Source organism: Cryptosporidium hominis, assembly GCF_000006425.1.
Source record: "Cryptosporidium hominis TU502 chromosome 8 CHRO018018, whole genome shotgun sequence".
In the NCBI taxonomy this organism is placed as follows: Eukaryota; Apicomplexa; class Conoidasida; order Eucoccidiorida; family Cryptosporidiidae; genus Cryptosporidium; species Cryptosporidium hominis.
The window spans coordinates 1-16482 of NW_667327.1; the positions used below are offsets into that span (position 1 = coordinate 1).

The following is a 16482-nucleotide window of genomic DNA, read 5'->3' on the forward strand; positions in this document are numbered from 1 at the left end:
TCTGCTCTTGGAACATGACGATCATCTTCTCTACTATAATCACCAGTATAAAGAATTCGAACTCCTCCAATTTCTACTAGAAACATACAAGCTCCCAATACATGTCCAGCTCCATAACATGAAAATCTGATTCCGTCCAGTTCAACTTGTTGTCTAAAATCGATAATTTCTGTCATATTAATAGCTTTCTCAATATCTTTTTCCGTATATAAGTTGATACTTGATAATGGTGCTTCCTCTGATTCGATGCTTCCGGCAGAGAATTTGTTAACTCTTGCATAGTCTTGCCAAACTAATTTACAAATAGCCTTAGTAGGTTCAGTCATAAATACTTTACCATTAAAGTCTGTCAGACTAACAAAGTAAGGAGTTGCCCCAGAATGATCCAAATGAAAATGAGTAATCAAACAAAGATCGATAGTACTCACATCTATTGCATCAAATACCGGAAGAGATCCAATGCCTGAAAATGCTGGATGTATTCCACAATCAAACATTACTGAACGACCTTTGAAGGATACGACGACGCATGAACGACCTACTTCACATCCTGCTCCAAGAACTTGAATATAGAGAGTCTCCCCTTCTATATCAATAGTCTGCTCAGTCATTCCTGAGTCCAAAACTACTTCATTGTAACTCATTTCTAATATTCTTTAAATTAGCGCCAATAATCAATTCCTTTACATTTGTGAATCCAAAACCTTTATAGACAATCCAATACTCTTTCAATAAAAATAGCTTTATCCAAGAAGAAAATTATGATTTAAGTCACTTTTTCTTGAAATTTTTTTTTCAATAAAAAAAACCCTTTCTTTTTGAATCTTTTTTTATCATAAACCTTTGGGCGGGAAATGTAGATCACGAGACGATACATTTTAAGGTATCGGTATTAATTACGACAAAGTTTAAAAATTTTAATAAAATTTGGATTTTTAGATGAAAAATATGGATACTAACGACTTGACTAGAATCAAAAATCTCTTATCAAATTGAAAATGATTTGTAATTTCCAATAGAAAATTTTGAGATGTTGTTGTTAAAATACTCGATAAATGAATTTACAGTTTTGATGAGCTCCAATTTGATTGTTTTTACAATTATGTAATCTGGTTGATTATTCTCTTCATCAGGATCAAGACTTAGGTTATATTCACCGAATGAAATATGATCTCCAATAAGTTTCGGTAATATTATAAGTAGTCTAAGTAAGTGCTCAATGCCAAATATTTCAGAAAATTTGGTGCTTTTTGTAATATTCTTCTCGAAGTAGCTAACTTGATTCATTTCTGATGGGTAAATAAGTCTCTTTTTGAGAGATTTATTGAAAATCTTTGTCAACATATTTAAAATCAATTTCTGAATCTCTATTTCAGGAGAAGTTTCTTTCTTTTTTTTTATTAGATTGCTTTCATATATGATATATTCTGAAAAGATATCCTCAATGTTTGGGCTTTTCGGTAATATCACCAATTTTCCGTGACTTATTTGGTTTTTGTCATGAATCAAGACACTGTATATCATCTCAGAAAAGTCAAACCATTCAACTTCTATTTTATTAAAGTTTAATATTGAAATTTTCATCTCTTGTTGGGAATGAAGCTTACCGAGCATATTCTCAACGATTGCTCGATCTTGGTCTTTTAAGGCATTTCGAAGCATTTTCTGAGTTTCAGCACTTTTTTTTCTCGTATATCCATCTATTTCAAATATGAGAGCTTCAGATTTCCACTCATTATAATCTTTATTGAAATAATAATTCTTACTCCCGGTTTTGTGCTTTGTTACATATCCCACATAGTAAATGGGGTGCCACCCATTTGGATGTATTTTTAATGAAGTATCTAAAATAATTGCTTTCCATAGTTGACCTTTCCATAATGAATAAACTAAATCACCGATTTTATACTTAAATTTTACTTCATCCTTAACATTATGGGAGTGCAGCTCCTGGACTAATTTCTCCACATTTTTCATTGGTTTCTATTTTTATCTAATATTAATAGAGTTGAACCTTGATAAATAACTAAATTCCCACAACTTGAGTTTATCACTCACATACATTAGCTTAATCAATAGTGATTGAATCAAATGTTGATATTAGCTTTTCTTTATTTTATTTGCTAATTTATTATTTTGTTTCTTTTTTTCCCTTTCACTTACTACATATTATACATGCCTTTTGTCTTGTCTGTGTTTAATAATATACCAGAAATTCATATAACAGCCTTTTTCCCCAAATTTTACCGCGCGTTTGCCATTTTTATTTTTTAGGCCCATTTTAAATAATTCACACGGACCCCACGTCTTGTCTTCAAAATAAATATATAATTTAATCTTATTGGTATTGGCATAATGTCAAATAATTAGCATTAGAATGTGTAATGACTAGACAATAATATTTAAAAATGTATTTAAATAATTATGATTAGCAAAATAAATAGTCTGAATTAATATGATGTAATGAGGAGAATTTGATAATTAACCAAATTTTTCTTGAATTATTATAAATAATCTGAGATAATAAGATAAAAATTTTGAATTTCCATATAAATTAATCGGTTAGTTGGTTGGTAATTAAAATCTGTTTGTTCCTTAATTCTGGCTAGGTCAGATTCAAATATAATATTAATTGTGGTTTTATGAATCTTGAAATTTCAAGATCAAGGATTAATCTGAATTTATGACCAATCTTTAATCTCATTTTTTTTTTTGTGAAAAAACTCTTGGACTTCTTTTTATTTCCCATATATATATATATATATTTATTTATTTATATATATAAGTGTGTATATAAATATATGTATATAATATATATATTTGAATAAATAAAGGAAATATGGACCCGGACAAAAGTCTAAATGATCACCAATTAAATATTAAACAAGATGAAGTTTCTCTTCAAAGCTTACCAATAGATAATGATTTAAATCTGGACCACTCACAGAATAACTCCCAAAATATTGATATTTTCACAATTAATGCTGATACAATTGATGATAGTAAAGATCAAAATAGTACTAATGAGTTAAATATGGAGGTTATTTCTGACCAAAAATCAACAAATCAAAGTGAAGATTTTGGCTCTAGGTCAAATTTAGATCAATTGATTAAGTATCCATTATTGGATAGCTTCAATCCCAAACCTGGATTCTTTCAGAAGCTGATTCATTCTCGTGACTCAAAAACTCTGAAGGAGTACATTTTCAGCCCAATGAGATGTATTATCAACGATAGGGACTCATCAGGGTGTACTGCTCTACATATTGCGCTTTTGAATGCCTATCCAGAGATGCTGGAGATCCTCTTAAGTTGCCAATCAGAAGATTTAAGACCAAATAATGGTACTGAAAATACTTATATTGCTGGTGATTCTTTATCAAATACTGTGTACCAAAATAATATTATTCCAATTGATTTGTCTATTCCATATGCTGGTATACCAATTTCTCATCTAGTACTTTGTAAGGCAATTTTTCCGGAAAGATATGAGGATTGTATGAATTGTTTATATCTTCTTTTACCTTTTACATTAACTCATGGTACTTCTCAAAATGTATCATGGCTGGATATTAACGCTACAGATCAGCTTGGAATTACCGCGTTACATTTAGCATGTAGCTTTGGTGATTCAAAAATTGTATCTTTATTACTAGAATATGGTGCATTAGCAAATATTTCAGATTTGAATAATGATGAACCAATTCATCATGCCATATCAAGCAGAGATCCTGATACGCTTTCTGTAATACTTTCAAGCGGAGGTGCTGACCCATTGAAAGAAACAACTTCCACAGCGAACTTAATAAAATGTTGTATAGATAAATCAGCGTGGAGATGCCTTCATACATTATTGACAGATTCAGAATATCAGCAACATCCTATTTCTGAGAGTGAATATGATTTGCTTTCTTTTCATGCACAAAAACTGGGATTAGGATCTGAATTTGAAAGAGTGTTTTCTATAGCTGTTGAAATTGCCACTAATGATGAATCCGAGCAAAGAAGGGTAGGAGTAGGAGTAAATGAAAGTCTAATTGCGGATGGCCCTTCAATGGGACTAGCTTCAACTAGAATATTCACACATGGTTGTTGCATAGACCATATTTCTCTTCCAGAACCAATGGATATGCCAATTAGACGTTCAAAATTAGTGAATAAGATTCCAGAGAATCCGACACGTATGGAGGTATTAGTCAAACCAAATGTTGGAATTTTAAGGAGTAATGAGTTTTCATTACTTCAATGGACTGAATCGTGTAAGCCTGCAATATTATCAGATATTCTTAGAGTTCATGATTGGGCATATGTTCGTTTATTGCAACATAAGGTTGAAGAAAGCCGATTAATTTGGGATCAAAGACCATTTCTTACCGGATCTATAGATGATGATACCCAGTTAACTCCAGGTTCTTGGAAAGCAGCTTTACATGCTAGTGGCTCAGTTATTAATGCTGTTGATTGTGTCTGCAGAGGCGAGAATCGAAATGCCTTTTGTGCTATAAGGCCTCCTGGACATCATCTTGGAACATGGGGAGCTGCGCAAACAGTTGGTACTAATGAAGGAATTCCATCAGGATCACAAGGATTTTGTCTATTAAATAACGTTGCAATAGGTGCGGCTTATTGTAGGTATACATACTCCAATTTAGGTATTTCAAAGATTGCTATTATAGATTTTGATGTGCATCATGGTAATGGTACTGAACAAATTGTCCGAAATGCATCTCCAGGAAATAGGAAAATCAAAACATTGTTTAATCCAGTTCCTGGTATTAACTTGGATTTGGAGCAGGATATCTCTTATTATAAGATTTGGAGGGATGAACTTGATGCGGAAAATATATTTTTTTCAAGTGTTCATGCGTATGATGGCACATTTTATCCAGGTACAGGGCCAGATCAATGTATTTCTAAGCCTAATATTATTAATATTGGACTCTCAGAAAAGACCACTTCAAAAATCTTCAGGAACAAAATTAAGAGATTTTTGTTACCAAAGCTTCTTCAATTTAGGCCTAATATTATTTTCATTTCAGCAGGATTCGATGGCCATGTTATAGATATTGTGGGAAAAGGATTCACTTCGTGCACTGAGGGCGATTATACATGGCTAACCCAACAGCTAATAAGTATTGCAAATCTTTGTTGTAATGGTAGAATTGTATCAGTTTTAGAAGGAGGATATAATACAAAAGCTTTAAGTCTTTCACCTCTGGCAAAGTCTGTCGCAGCTCATGTAAGAACTTTACAGTGGACTTCTCCAAACTTAATGCCAAATCCACAAGAATGGGATGATGAGTTATTAACCGAAGATAACGAAGATCTTGAGAATGAAGATAATGATATAGCTGATCACAGAGATTCTGGCGTTTTTGATGGCTATCCCAATAATGATCTAATCGCTTTTGGTAATTCAAATGTTATTAGCTATAATGCTGATAATCTGAACAATTCAAGCAATTCTAACCATTATGTTGTTGATACTGGAGGAGCAGCATCTTATTCACCAAGCTTGAAAAGATATAAATCTCAAGAAAAGAGTGAAACAGATGAAAACCCGCCATCTAACAATGATTCATCTTCAGCAGTATTTTCTAACTCTCAAATGGGGAGTTATGAAGTTCATAGCAATGCTAGTAATGTTATTAGGCCAAAACGAGCAGCAGCGATTAAAGCTGAAGAAAGTATCCAAAAGAAGATTCAATCTGAATTGGATTCTTCAAAACAAATTAATGGCAATAACTTGAGCGAAAATATTTGAGCCTTTTTGTTCATTTTTTCTTTTTAGATAACAATCTCGTTATTGTATATTCATAGCTTTAATTATTATATTTTTTTTTAAATAGTTTTCTAAAGAAATAATTTTTAAAAACTTTCTCCTAAAAAAATTGGTAAATTACCTATTACGTCATTTTTTACATATAGCTTTTGTACACGTATAATCATCTATATACCGGTATTGCATGCATCCACATGAATTTAAAAACATCAATAAAAAAAACTTTTGCATGCCTCCCCACATAAACAATTGCGCGGTACTAGTTAGAGCAAAAAAAAAAAGTGAGTTAATTAATTTTAATATTGTAAAAAAGAAGAAATAAAGAGTTTCTAAAAGAGGGTGGAAGGTAGGAATTAATAGCAAATAATTAAGTGATTAAAAAGTAAGGAGGAGGATAGATGTAAGATTTGGTCTCAGTTGGTGAATTCTTCAAGTTTATTTTGTGTAATTAGAGTTTATTTGTTGAAATACTGTGGATGAGAATCGCGGAATAATATTTCTGGTTACTTTTTATATGAAAAGTTTTAATAAATAATTAGGTTTAAGAAAGGAGTGATTTGAATTCTACTGGCTGCTATAAAAAAAGAAATCGTAATAAAATTTATAATACTTATACATTGTAACGGTTTTCAAGTAATAGAGCAATAATTACTGATTTTGTGAAATAGAAGAAATTCTGAGTTTTGAAGAATCAATGCTAATTTAAGTTTGATATGCTTAATTCAATGAATTTCCATGAAGAAATGGAATTGCGAAACAACGAGAGTTTAAGGATAGAAAGCGACTTTGAGACATTTCAAGGACGTAAGAGTAGAACAGGGTATAACAGGTTTTTTAATGATGATGAGGTTGAAAACGTCGTACACATAAAAGATGTACCAATTTATATAAAATATAATTCAATTTCTTCAACATGTACTAGCACAGCCCCATCCACCCCAAATTCTCGTGAATTTGACCGTCTAGAAAATAATGCAAGACTTAATAACAACATTGTAAATAATGAAAGTTTGCCGCTCCGTTCACAAGTTTCTCACCTTGGAAAGGTGGGAGAAGAAGGATTTTGTAATAATACAGGTAATAGTTTTGGTAGTTGTTCATTATATAATAGAGGAGGAATTTTGGAGAGCTCGAATATGACTATGCAGTTTTTTAACTTCAGAATAGTTAAAAGAAGACATTATTCAAGTTCCAGTAACTTATTAAAAAGTTTTAACAGAGTACATATAGAAATGACCAAGCCGAACGATTTTTCTTTCTTATTGAATAGCGATATTAATGATGGAAATGACTTTCTTCACTTGAAATCAGAACAACGACTTTTGGTTGATTTTCAGGAATTTCCGGTGATGCTGGTTGATTTATTGAATAGGTCTAAGGGAAATGGGTGTTCTGACAACTATTTTGATGCAAGAGTGAGTAATAAAGGTATAAATATAGAAAAGGAGACAGTATTTCCTGGTATAAATAGGTACGATCCTGGTAATTTACGGCCCAGCTTTTCTCCATCAGCAAGCGATAATTTGAATTCACTCAAGATTGTTTTGAATTTGAATATTTCAGAAGGAGGGATAGAGCAATCATATTTAGGGGGGCTATCTTCAGGAGCAACTTTCAATTCTGCACTATTAAGTCGGGTTGATTCATCTACATTGCATTTTGTGGAATTAAACCATTACAAGGAAATTGTTCACTTATCACTTCCATTTGAAATGGCTAATGAGGCTTTCTTTAGGGACTATATTTTAAGACATTTGAATAATTATTTTGATTTGTCTAATAGACAACAGAAGATAATTACTGGTTATGAGGCGGATCTAGAGTCATTAAGGAAAGAAATAGGACTACTTAATGAGAAACTTTCAAAGACTAATTATCTCTCAGCTCAGAATGAACGTGATATGTCTGAAAGGTTCCAAGCTGAGATTAAGAGAATTTTTGAAAGGTATGAAAACGATTACAATCAGATAAAAATGATTTATGAGGATACACATAATAGAGAGTTGGAGCACTGGAACCAAGAAAGATTATCAAATGAAAAGAAAATTAAAGATTTGCAACAACAACTTGACGAACTTGGAAATGCATTTAATGAGCTTAGCAAGTCAAAATCTAGCTTGGAAAGGTATATCAAGGATGACAAAGAAACTAATAATGGGCTTAAAGCTAAGCTGGAGGCAATTCAAAGCTCATATGACGTATTATCCAAGATAAAGGATGAGCAGGAACAAGAGTTGAACAACTTAAAGCTAGAGTATAACAGTTCTATTGAGGCCAATAAGACTTTGAGGGACGAAATAGATAAGAAGAAAAAAGAAATTAGTGAGTTAGATACCGCATTAGACGATGCATGCAAAGAGATTGAGAAAGGAAATCAAATTATCTCAAGCCTTCAGACATCTTTGGGAAATGTAGATTCTAAGTATAAGCAGCAAATGACAAGTTTTAGTAATCTAAAAAGGAGTTTTCAGCAAATTGAAAGCAAGAATAGGAATTTTGAGGAACGGATTAAGGACTATGAACAATCATTGGATGATTCAAATAATCGTCAGGAACAGCTTATAGAGGAAAATGAGAGATTGAGGAAGATTTTAATCGAAGCTGAGAGACAAATCGAGGTAAATCAAAGCGTCATCTCATCATTGAAGAGACAAATATCTATCAATGAATCAAATTTTTATGGCTTTGACCACAATTTTAATGCTGGAATGTCCAGGAGTTACTCTAAATCTTACCAGGGTTTATATAATACTATAGGCGGAGGACAAAACAATTTAGCTTCTCTGAGTGGGACCCACTATTCACTTGGAAACTTGCAGCCAGCTATTGCTTCCGTTTCGGCATCTCGAAGTTCGTATCTTGGTACACAATCGATTAACTCCGTCAAACATAGAAAGAGATCAGAAGCCACATTTGATGCTAATTCCGTTAATAGGAAATATTCTATGTCTGTTCAGCCAAGAAGATCTCAGACTTGGACAATGGAAAGCGTAAATCATGAACCGAGATACACTAGTGAAGCTTTTGAAGTAAAAAATCAAAAGAGAAGTGCGGAGACATCGAGCTCAAGGGATCGCCAGAGGATTTCAAGCTCTTTATATTATCGTGATTTAAATGATGGAACCGGACATGGTGGAGGCAGCAGTAATAAAAAGGCATTAGAGACTATAGATGAAAGAGCTTCTTCTATTTTCACTCCACCAAATAACAGGAAAAAATTAGAAGAAGCTGGAAAGAACAGAAATATTAATTCAAAGAATACTACTAAAGCTTATAAGGAAGGAGAGATTCTTAATATGGAAGGAACTGCATCGTTTGATATTACTGATAAAGCAGAAGTTGAAAGGAGGGATTACCACGAAATTGACGATATATTATTTCAACTGGAAGAAACTGGAGATAGTTTTGAAAGATCAGCCAAAGATTTGACCACTCCAAGACTTAAAACTCCAATTAAGCCGGTAATATCTGACAACAATGGGAGCTAGGAAGATCGAGTATTTTCTATTCCATAAAAAATTTACAAGAAATTTTCTCTGTTTCGTTTTGTTGTCTCAATTCAATTTTGTGATGGTTAAAGTTAATTAGTTATTCATAACTCAAATTGAAAGATAAAAAAGAAGTTATTCAAAAATATATTTTATACATACAGGAAGCCATATTTATGTTAATGAATATCATTACGCAGAGTAATAACAGTATTATTATCCAAAAACTTCTACAAAACTAGCATATATTTCTTCTCTATGGTAAATGGATATAATTTTGGTACTAATCTATTATCTTGAGACACAAATTATTATATAATTTATCATTTTTCCTTACTTTTTTGATTAGGAAAGAGAAACTAGGCAGCTATTAAGGAAATCTTGGATGATAATTACTCCTTTAAAATTCAATGGTTTTGGTAAGAGATAATGGTAAAGCTTCCAATATTTAACATTTTTCAGAGTAACGATGGAGTGCTGATAGAAGATCATCAGGGGAAATGGCATTATCTCCATCGCCATCTAAGTTAGTTAACATAGTTTTTAATTCTTCCTCACTCATTGAAAGACCAAGTCTGGAAGCACATGCTGAAAGATCCTCAAGATCTATTGTTCCAGTCTTCTTGATATCAAGGCAACTAAAGATATTTACAGCATCTTCAACAGTGAATTTCTTTATCTCATTTCCACTGTTTACAAGACTTACAAATCCTGCAAAATCTAGTTTACCTCCACACTCCTGAGTTAGTGAGTTTAGTCTTCCAATGACTGTGTTATCTAATGGAATGTCCATACATGTAGCTGCAGCTCTTAAGAACCCAACATCTAACCCTGATTTACCATCAAGTAAATCAAAAACATCTCTCAATTCTCTAACTTCAGTACTGTCCATTTTTTTTTAAATAAAATCAAACTGCCAATATTAGTATTAGTTTTCCTTGGATAAAGCCAAATAAAAGAAAATTAATAAAGCTCTGATATATAATTACTCTTTTTTTAAAAAATCTTTACAATTTTCTTTATAATCTATTTATTACCTTGGCTTAAACAAATACAACAAATCTCGTCAGAAAATAATAGTTCGTTTCCACTATATTCGTGTTTTATTATTCTCCCTTCCCCTTTGCTCCTCTTTAATACTAAGCTTATATCTGAGATGCTTATATTTATACTTTCTCTTATTTTCCATGTATTGCCGTTTACATGTCTAATATTATGCACACTTTAATGATGCAAATGCGGCGGCAAAAATGCCCGCCCGACATGCCATATGGCGGTAATTGTGGGGAATTGTGTAAAAGGTTAAAGAGCTAATTTAGTAGAGAATATAAAGGATGGAAAAGAGAGGATTATGTTAGGCAGAGGAGAGGACAATGTGAATGATGGGGACAGTAGTAGTATGGAAGATAGTGTGAACGGTTTAGTGGAGGATGAATTGGCAGAGATGATATTACTGCAGGAAGTGTATGATTTAGGGTTGGAGAAAAAGAAAATTAGAGTTGCTGGAATTGTAAAATTCGTGGACTTGATTGAGCAGGAGATTGCGATATTTTACGAGTCCAGAAGCTTAAGAGTGAGTTTGAGGTATGGATTTTAACTGATAAAGTACATGGTTTTGGAGAAGGAAAGTAAATGTATAGATAATAATTATTGAAAAAAAAAAGAAATTAAAAGAATGGGAGGAGCCATCGTAGTCAGGTGTGTAATAAGGATAAAAACAACCAATGACACGAGCAATGTTGGCGCCTTTACACGTAATCAATGTTTTTAGGTTTTAAACATTGTTTTACCAAAATCATGTATCATTTTCATAGAAAAAAAACTTTTTTTTCGAGTGGAAATCATTACTAGATTAATTATCTAACTTTAATATTAATTTGTTTTTAGGAACTTGAAAAAGCCAAGAATTCAAAGCATAGAAAAAGGAAGTAAGGTAGAAGTTATAGGTTACATAATAAATCAGGAAGATTTCAATACATGCAAACTGGAAGAAAGCAAGATTGAGGGGAATTTGGTTATGATCGCTCAAGTAATAAGAAATATTGATGAAACTAATTTATATTTCCATCAATTAAGTATTATTTTACGTAGAAAAATACTAAATTCTGTGAATATTATATATTAAAGGGTTATAATTTAATTAATTTTATTTTCTAATTGGTTTTTTTTTGCATAGCTTGTATCATATATTAAATTATCAATAATAAATGGGTGTCTGCTAATTGATTCAATCCATTCAATCCATCTAAATAGGTAAAGAAAAAAAAGTGAGTTAATTTCAAATTCAGATCTTGTTCAATTTTTTTTTTTTATTAAATAATTTATGTAATCGTAATTATTATTGCATTACGTGTTTTTTGCATGCATGCAAAAATAACGGTAATTAAATAAATTATTTAAAAAAAAATTGGTATTAGTAATTCCAAAGTAAACTTACTTGTTATCGTTTTCTTCAGAAATAGTTGAATAGATTTTGGAGTAGATTAAGTTAACTTTAAAAGATTCCATTTCTTTGACAAAATGGCAATCCTTAATATGAAATGAGAGAAATTGAATTGCAAAGTCAGTTTGATCAGTGGAAATACTTCTTTTTGTATTATATGAGTTATAAAAAACTCTATCTAGAAGAAGTCCTTGGCTTGGAGCTAAATGAATGGAAAATTTATCGGGTAAAAAACAAAGTTGAATTCCATTGCTTGGAGCTGTTCCTCTAAAAATTTCTATAGCTAATGCTACCATTTTTCTTATTTGGTGCAATAGAAATGACTGACCTTTAATTATAATCTTAATAAGGTTAATATCCCCTTTAATTTCGTTTTGATTAACTTTTACTACTTTAATTTCTTCAATATGCCTCCAAGAAGTGGAATCTTCATAACTTGATTTTGATGTAAAATTATGAAAACTATGTGTACCAATATATTCATTCAAAATTGATTGAAATCTCTTTAAATCTTCATCTGATAAACTGAATCTCCTTTTTGGGTCTAAATAATCCTCAATTTTATAATTTACCAACCTGTAATCATTTCCAAAACCATAGTTGTTGAGTCTATTAGTTTGATGAAATTCAAACTGTTTCATCCTCTCTCCTTTTTCATCATTTTCATCATCTTCTTCTCTCTCAACCTCTTCTTCGATTTCATTGACTTCAGGGTTATGGTTTAAACTTGTATTGATAGTTTCTCTTTTTCTTTTTTTACTTGCATTCTTTAATTCATTTAATCCTTCCTCAAATCTAGATAAGCTTGCTCTGTTAAGCTCTTCTTTGAAATCATCATTGTTAATATTTACATGTTTAAGAAGAAATTCAGGCATTAAGTATTCGTATTGTCTTCTAGAACAATCTATTCTGGCATCAAAATTCTTTGTTACTCTAAAAATCTTAAAAACCTTAATTTTTGTTGATTCTAAAAGTTTATTGAGTTTAGCTACTATATAATCAAGAATCAATAATTCATCCAAAAATTCATCCAAATTATTTTTAAAAACTAATGAAGCTCCTCCTAATAGAGGATTTATACTATGACTTTTATCTACTCCATTCTTATTTAAAATATCTCTCTCTTCTTTAAGTCTTTTACAGATTTCTATTATTTTTTCATCAACATCCTTATTTTTTAAAATAAATTCTAACTCGCCATTTATTTTAATTTTAGCTCTAAAAGATACTACTTGACAAACTGAATGTACCCCTTTATCAGTTCGCCCAACTCTAGACCACTTAATCTTCTTTAATAATCCTCCTTGATCATCATTTTGTTCATTACTTACAAAAAACATACCAAGCTTCTCTAAACAATCTTCCATTTCTCCTTCAATAGTTCTCAATTCTTCTACCTTTTTATTATTTCTCATTTGAATCTGCATCCCATGATAATCTGATCCATCATATCCAAAGGACATGCAGTATGTTCTCATAGGAATTACCTCCTTCATCTTAATTTTTCAATTTTTTCCTTTTAACTTAAAACAAAAAAAAACCTATCTAGTTATTTAAAACATTTATTATATTAGAAATAGTAATCAAATGAAATCAGAAAAACTTTTTTTAATCTTGAAATATCACTTTAAATTCAAAACCTTAGATTACTAATATTTTCCTCCATCTAATTATATTTTTTGATATTTAGAGAAGTCTAGACTAGTTACCGGTAATTAGTTTTTTTTTATTAAAAAATTACTTTTAATATTCTTCAAAACCAAAAATTATTTTATACTTAAATATTTTAAATAATTAATGCCGGTATAGAAAATAGTTTATTTCAAATTTACCGCCTAAACTGAATTTTTTTTAGTGCATGCAAGTATAATAATTAAATTATTAAAAGTGTTGAATTTTCTTTTTAAATTATATGAAGAAACTTTTTGATTTTATAACTATTCATCGTCATCATCAGTATCCGAATCTGAGCCTTGACCACTGTTGCCAGCTCCTCCGCCTCTAGTCATTCTCCTTATGATGAATGCTAATTTAGACATATTACTGTTGAGTTTCTTGATTTCTTTCTTTCTTTTTTTGTTGCTTGAAGTTAGTTTTCTAACTTTAGCTTCCAGAGCAGATAATCTGGCTTCAACATTTCCGCCTTCTTCAGTTAAATCTCCGATATCTACGCCACCAGCACCACCAGCACCACCAGCACCACCAGCACCACCGGTGTTGTTATATAAGTTAATTAAGGTCATTTTTGGATTTCCATTCTTCCTTGCTTTTTTAAGTTGTTTTTTAAGCTCTTTTACTTTTTTCTTTGCTTCTTTCTTGTTCATTCCAGATGAAGTCATCATTTTAATTACTTCTTTTTCATCTTCTTTGTCTTGTTTCTTTTGTTTCTTTTTCTCCTCTTTCGTTAGTTCTCCTGTAGATACAGCTCCACCGGTTACATCAGCCATAGAGTAAGATGCGTCTTGAATTCCTGAATTTGAGTCTGTATCAGAGTTAGCATTAGCGGCCCCACTACCACTAAAACCTCCAGAATTATTAAATAATTGCATTAGTGTTAATTGAGGATTACTCTTTCTTTCAGCCTTAAGTTGTTTCTTTAGCTCTTTTAGCTTCTTACTAACTTCTTTTGAAGATATATTATTTTTCTTTCCCAAATTTTTAATTTCCTTTTCATCTTCTTTATCTTTTTTCTTCATTTCCTTAGCTTGAGCTTTCTCTGAGGCTTTTTCTTGTTTCTTCATTTCTTTTTCTTGTTTCTTCCTTTCCTTCTCTTCCTTCTTTCTTTTTTTTTTTTCTTCTTTACTACTATCTGTACTATTAGATTTTTTCTTTTTAAAAAATTGAACAAATGAAACATTTTCAAAGACAATACCAGTTTGTTTTTCTTCTAAAAAGAAGAAAAACCCAGGTTTTCTTTCAAACAATTCTGATTGAAAGAATTCATCTACTAAGAATGAACAGCTTTTTCTTAAATGGTGGCTTTCTTTTCCACTAAATAAAATAATAGCACTCAAACTTAATAGTGAGTAACCATAGAAAAGGAGTTTTTTCATCTTACTCATCCTCCAATTGATTTGTTCTCGTCTCTTTCTGAACTTGCTCAGCAACTTATACTTTATATATGCATATATTATTTTTGTTTATAAATATTTTTAAATATATCCAATTATCAATAAAATATTCCTCATATTTGCACCTGTGCATGCATTCATAATAATGTGTGACTATTTTGATTGGCGCCAACCCATTAGTAATATTAAATTTAAAGATTTTTAAAATGAAAAGAAGATATTTTTGAGTCTTAAAGCAATGGAATTTGTTATATAGTTTTACTAAAACAGAAACAGATCTATTGTTTTTTCTACTTTTTTTCCATCCTATCTTTCTTTAATAATAAACTCCAATAAAATACATTGCTAATAGTCAGTTTGTTATATAGAAAAAAATCTTTGAATTTATTTGGGGTTTACATTAGAAAAACAAAGATAAATTAAATAACTTTTTGAGTAATCTTTGAAAATTTGTTCCAATTCTAACTCTAACTAAATCAAAACTCGTAATTTTTTTTTTAAATTTAAATAAGTTTAAGTGTAGAATTAACTTCTAATAGATTTTTGTCATCTAAATTATCAATTAGCTCATATTTCAATCAAAATTTTCTTTAGATTATTGATTTATCTTATCCCACATATCATACCTTATTAATAAAAATGATGAAAGATGCACTCACTATTATTTTCAACAAAATTGAATATAAAAACCTAGTTAGAAAATAAGTGTAATTTCTTCCACTTAATCTTAATCAGCTACGTTTTATTTAATGTCTTGTATACTATTAAAATAAAAATAACTAAATTAAATAACGTTGGTTTAAAATGTTTGCCGCCATTTGTGTGCATTGTATTAAAATAAATAATAAAAGAAGTTGCGTGTAAAAATATTTGTGGGTTAGAATTGAAATAATTAATATTTGTGTAGAATTTAAATTAAAATAATACTTTTTGGTATGAGGTGAAGTGGTTTGATAATCATATAATTTATTATTTAGAAACAACCTTAAAAGCCAATTTGATATTTAGCCGGAAATATTTTCATTACTTAGTCAAGTCAATTTGACACTAACAAAGTATATTTTCATTGATATATATATATATATATATATATATATATATATATTTATATATAAAGAAAAATGTCAGCTGATGAAGTAAGTTTTGACTACAGGTATACTTGAAAGTTTTTTTATATTTTTTTTAATTAAAAAAAATATTCAATAGTACTGTTTCCTTCTTTAGGTGAGAATAAGAAAGAAACAAAAGCAATAATTCATTTTTTGAATTTTTGAACATTTATAAATTACTTCAAGTATTCCTTTCTTGCCTTGTTTTCTATTCAAACTCAAATACTCATCTTAAACTGCTAGATTGAAAACTGTGCCAACATTCTTGATTGTGAAAAAAAAAATCAATATGATTTAAAACTATCCCATAGAATTCTAATTTTGGCGGGTGTTTTTGTTAGGTAAGTTTATCCCATGTATTACTTATTAAAGAAGTAAATTAAACAAAATATTTGATTTATAAAATCTAGTGAAGATAAAGTACAAGAGTATATGGAAACCAACTCCAAAACTTCTTTAACCATTGAGGTAAGTCCAATTTCTAAGATTTATGCAATTTCAAAACGATGTTGTATCAACTCGTAAAGTAAATTATCCAGAAAATTTTTATATTTATTTAACTTTAATACACTCCAATCTTTTTACAGGA

At 30.3% G+C, this 16482-nt stretch overlaps 7 protein-coding genes across 7 annotated transcripts; 3 read left to right on the forward strand and 4 right to left on the reverse strand.

Moving 5' to 3' along the window:
- Positions 1 to 987: 987 nt before the first annotated feature.
- On the reverse strand, positions 988 to 1977 carry Chro.80060 (hypothetical protein). The annotated part of the gene is made up of 1 exon (XM_661799.1): positions 988 to 1977. The coding sequence occupies one exon, from the start codon at positions 1975 to 1977 to the stop codon at positions 988 to 990; it is 990 nt and encodes a 329-aa protein (XP_666891.1).
- An 862-nt stretch (positions 1978 to 2839) lies between these two features.
- Positions 2840 to 5764, forward strand: Chro.80061 (hypothetical protein). Its single annotated transcript, XM_661800.1, has 1 exon — positions 2840 to 5764. One exon carries the CDS (start codon positions 2840 to 2842, stop codon positions 5762 to 5764), a length of 2925 nt encoding a protein of 974 aa, XP_666892.1.
- Positions 5765 to 6495: 731 nt separating this feature from the next.
- Positions 6496 to 9270, forward strand: Chro.80062 (hypothetical protein). The annotated part of the gene is made up of 1 exon (XM_661801.1): positions 6496 to 9270. The coding sequence occupies one exon, from the start codon at positions 6496 to 6498 to the stop codon at positions 9268 to 9270; it is 2775 nt and encodes a 924-aa protein (XP_666893.1).
- Positions 9271 to 9718: 448 nt separating this feature from the next.
- On the reverse strand, positions 9719 to 10162 carry Chro.80063 (caltractin). The annotated part of the gene is made up of 1 exon (XM_661802.1): positions 9719 to 10162. The coding sequence occupies one exon, from the start codon at positions 10160 to 10162 to the stop codon at positions 9719 to 9721; it is 444 nt and encodes a 147-aa protein (XP_666894.1).
- A 459-nt stretch (positions 10163 to 10621) lies between these two features.
- Chro.80064 (hypothetical protein) lies at positions 10622 to 10867 on the forward strand. Its single annotated transcript, XM_661803.1, has 1 exon — positions 10622 to 10867. One exon carries the CDS (start codon positions 10622 to 10624, stop codon positions 10865 to 10867), a length of 246 nt encoding a protein of 81 aa, XP_666895.1.
- Positions 10868 to 11703: 836 nt separating this feature from the next.
- Chro.80065 (hypothetical protein) lies at positions 11704 to 13209 on the reverse strand. The annotated part of the gene is made up of 1 exon (XM_661804.1): positions 11704 to 13209. One exon carries the CDS (start codon positions 13207 to 13209, stop codon positions 11704 to 11706), a length of 1506 nt encoding a protein of 501 aa, XP_666896.1.
- A 441-nt stretch (positions 13210 to 13650) lies between these two features.
- Positions 13651 to 14775, reverse strand: Chro.80066 (hypothetical protein). Its single annotated transcript, XM_661805.1, has 1 exon — positions 13651 to 14775. One exon carries the CDS (start codon positions 14773 to 14775, stop codon positions 13651 to 13653), a length of 1125 nt encoding a protein of 374 aa, XP_666897.1.
- Between the last annotated feature and the right edge of the window lie 1707 nt (positions 14776 to 16482).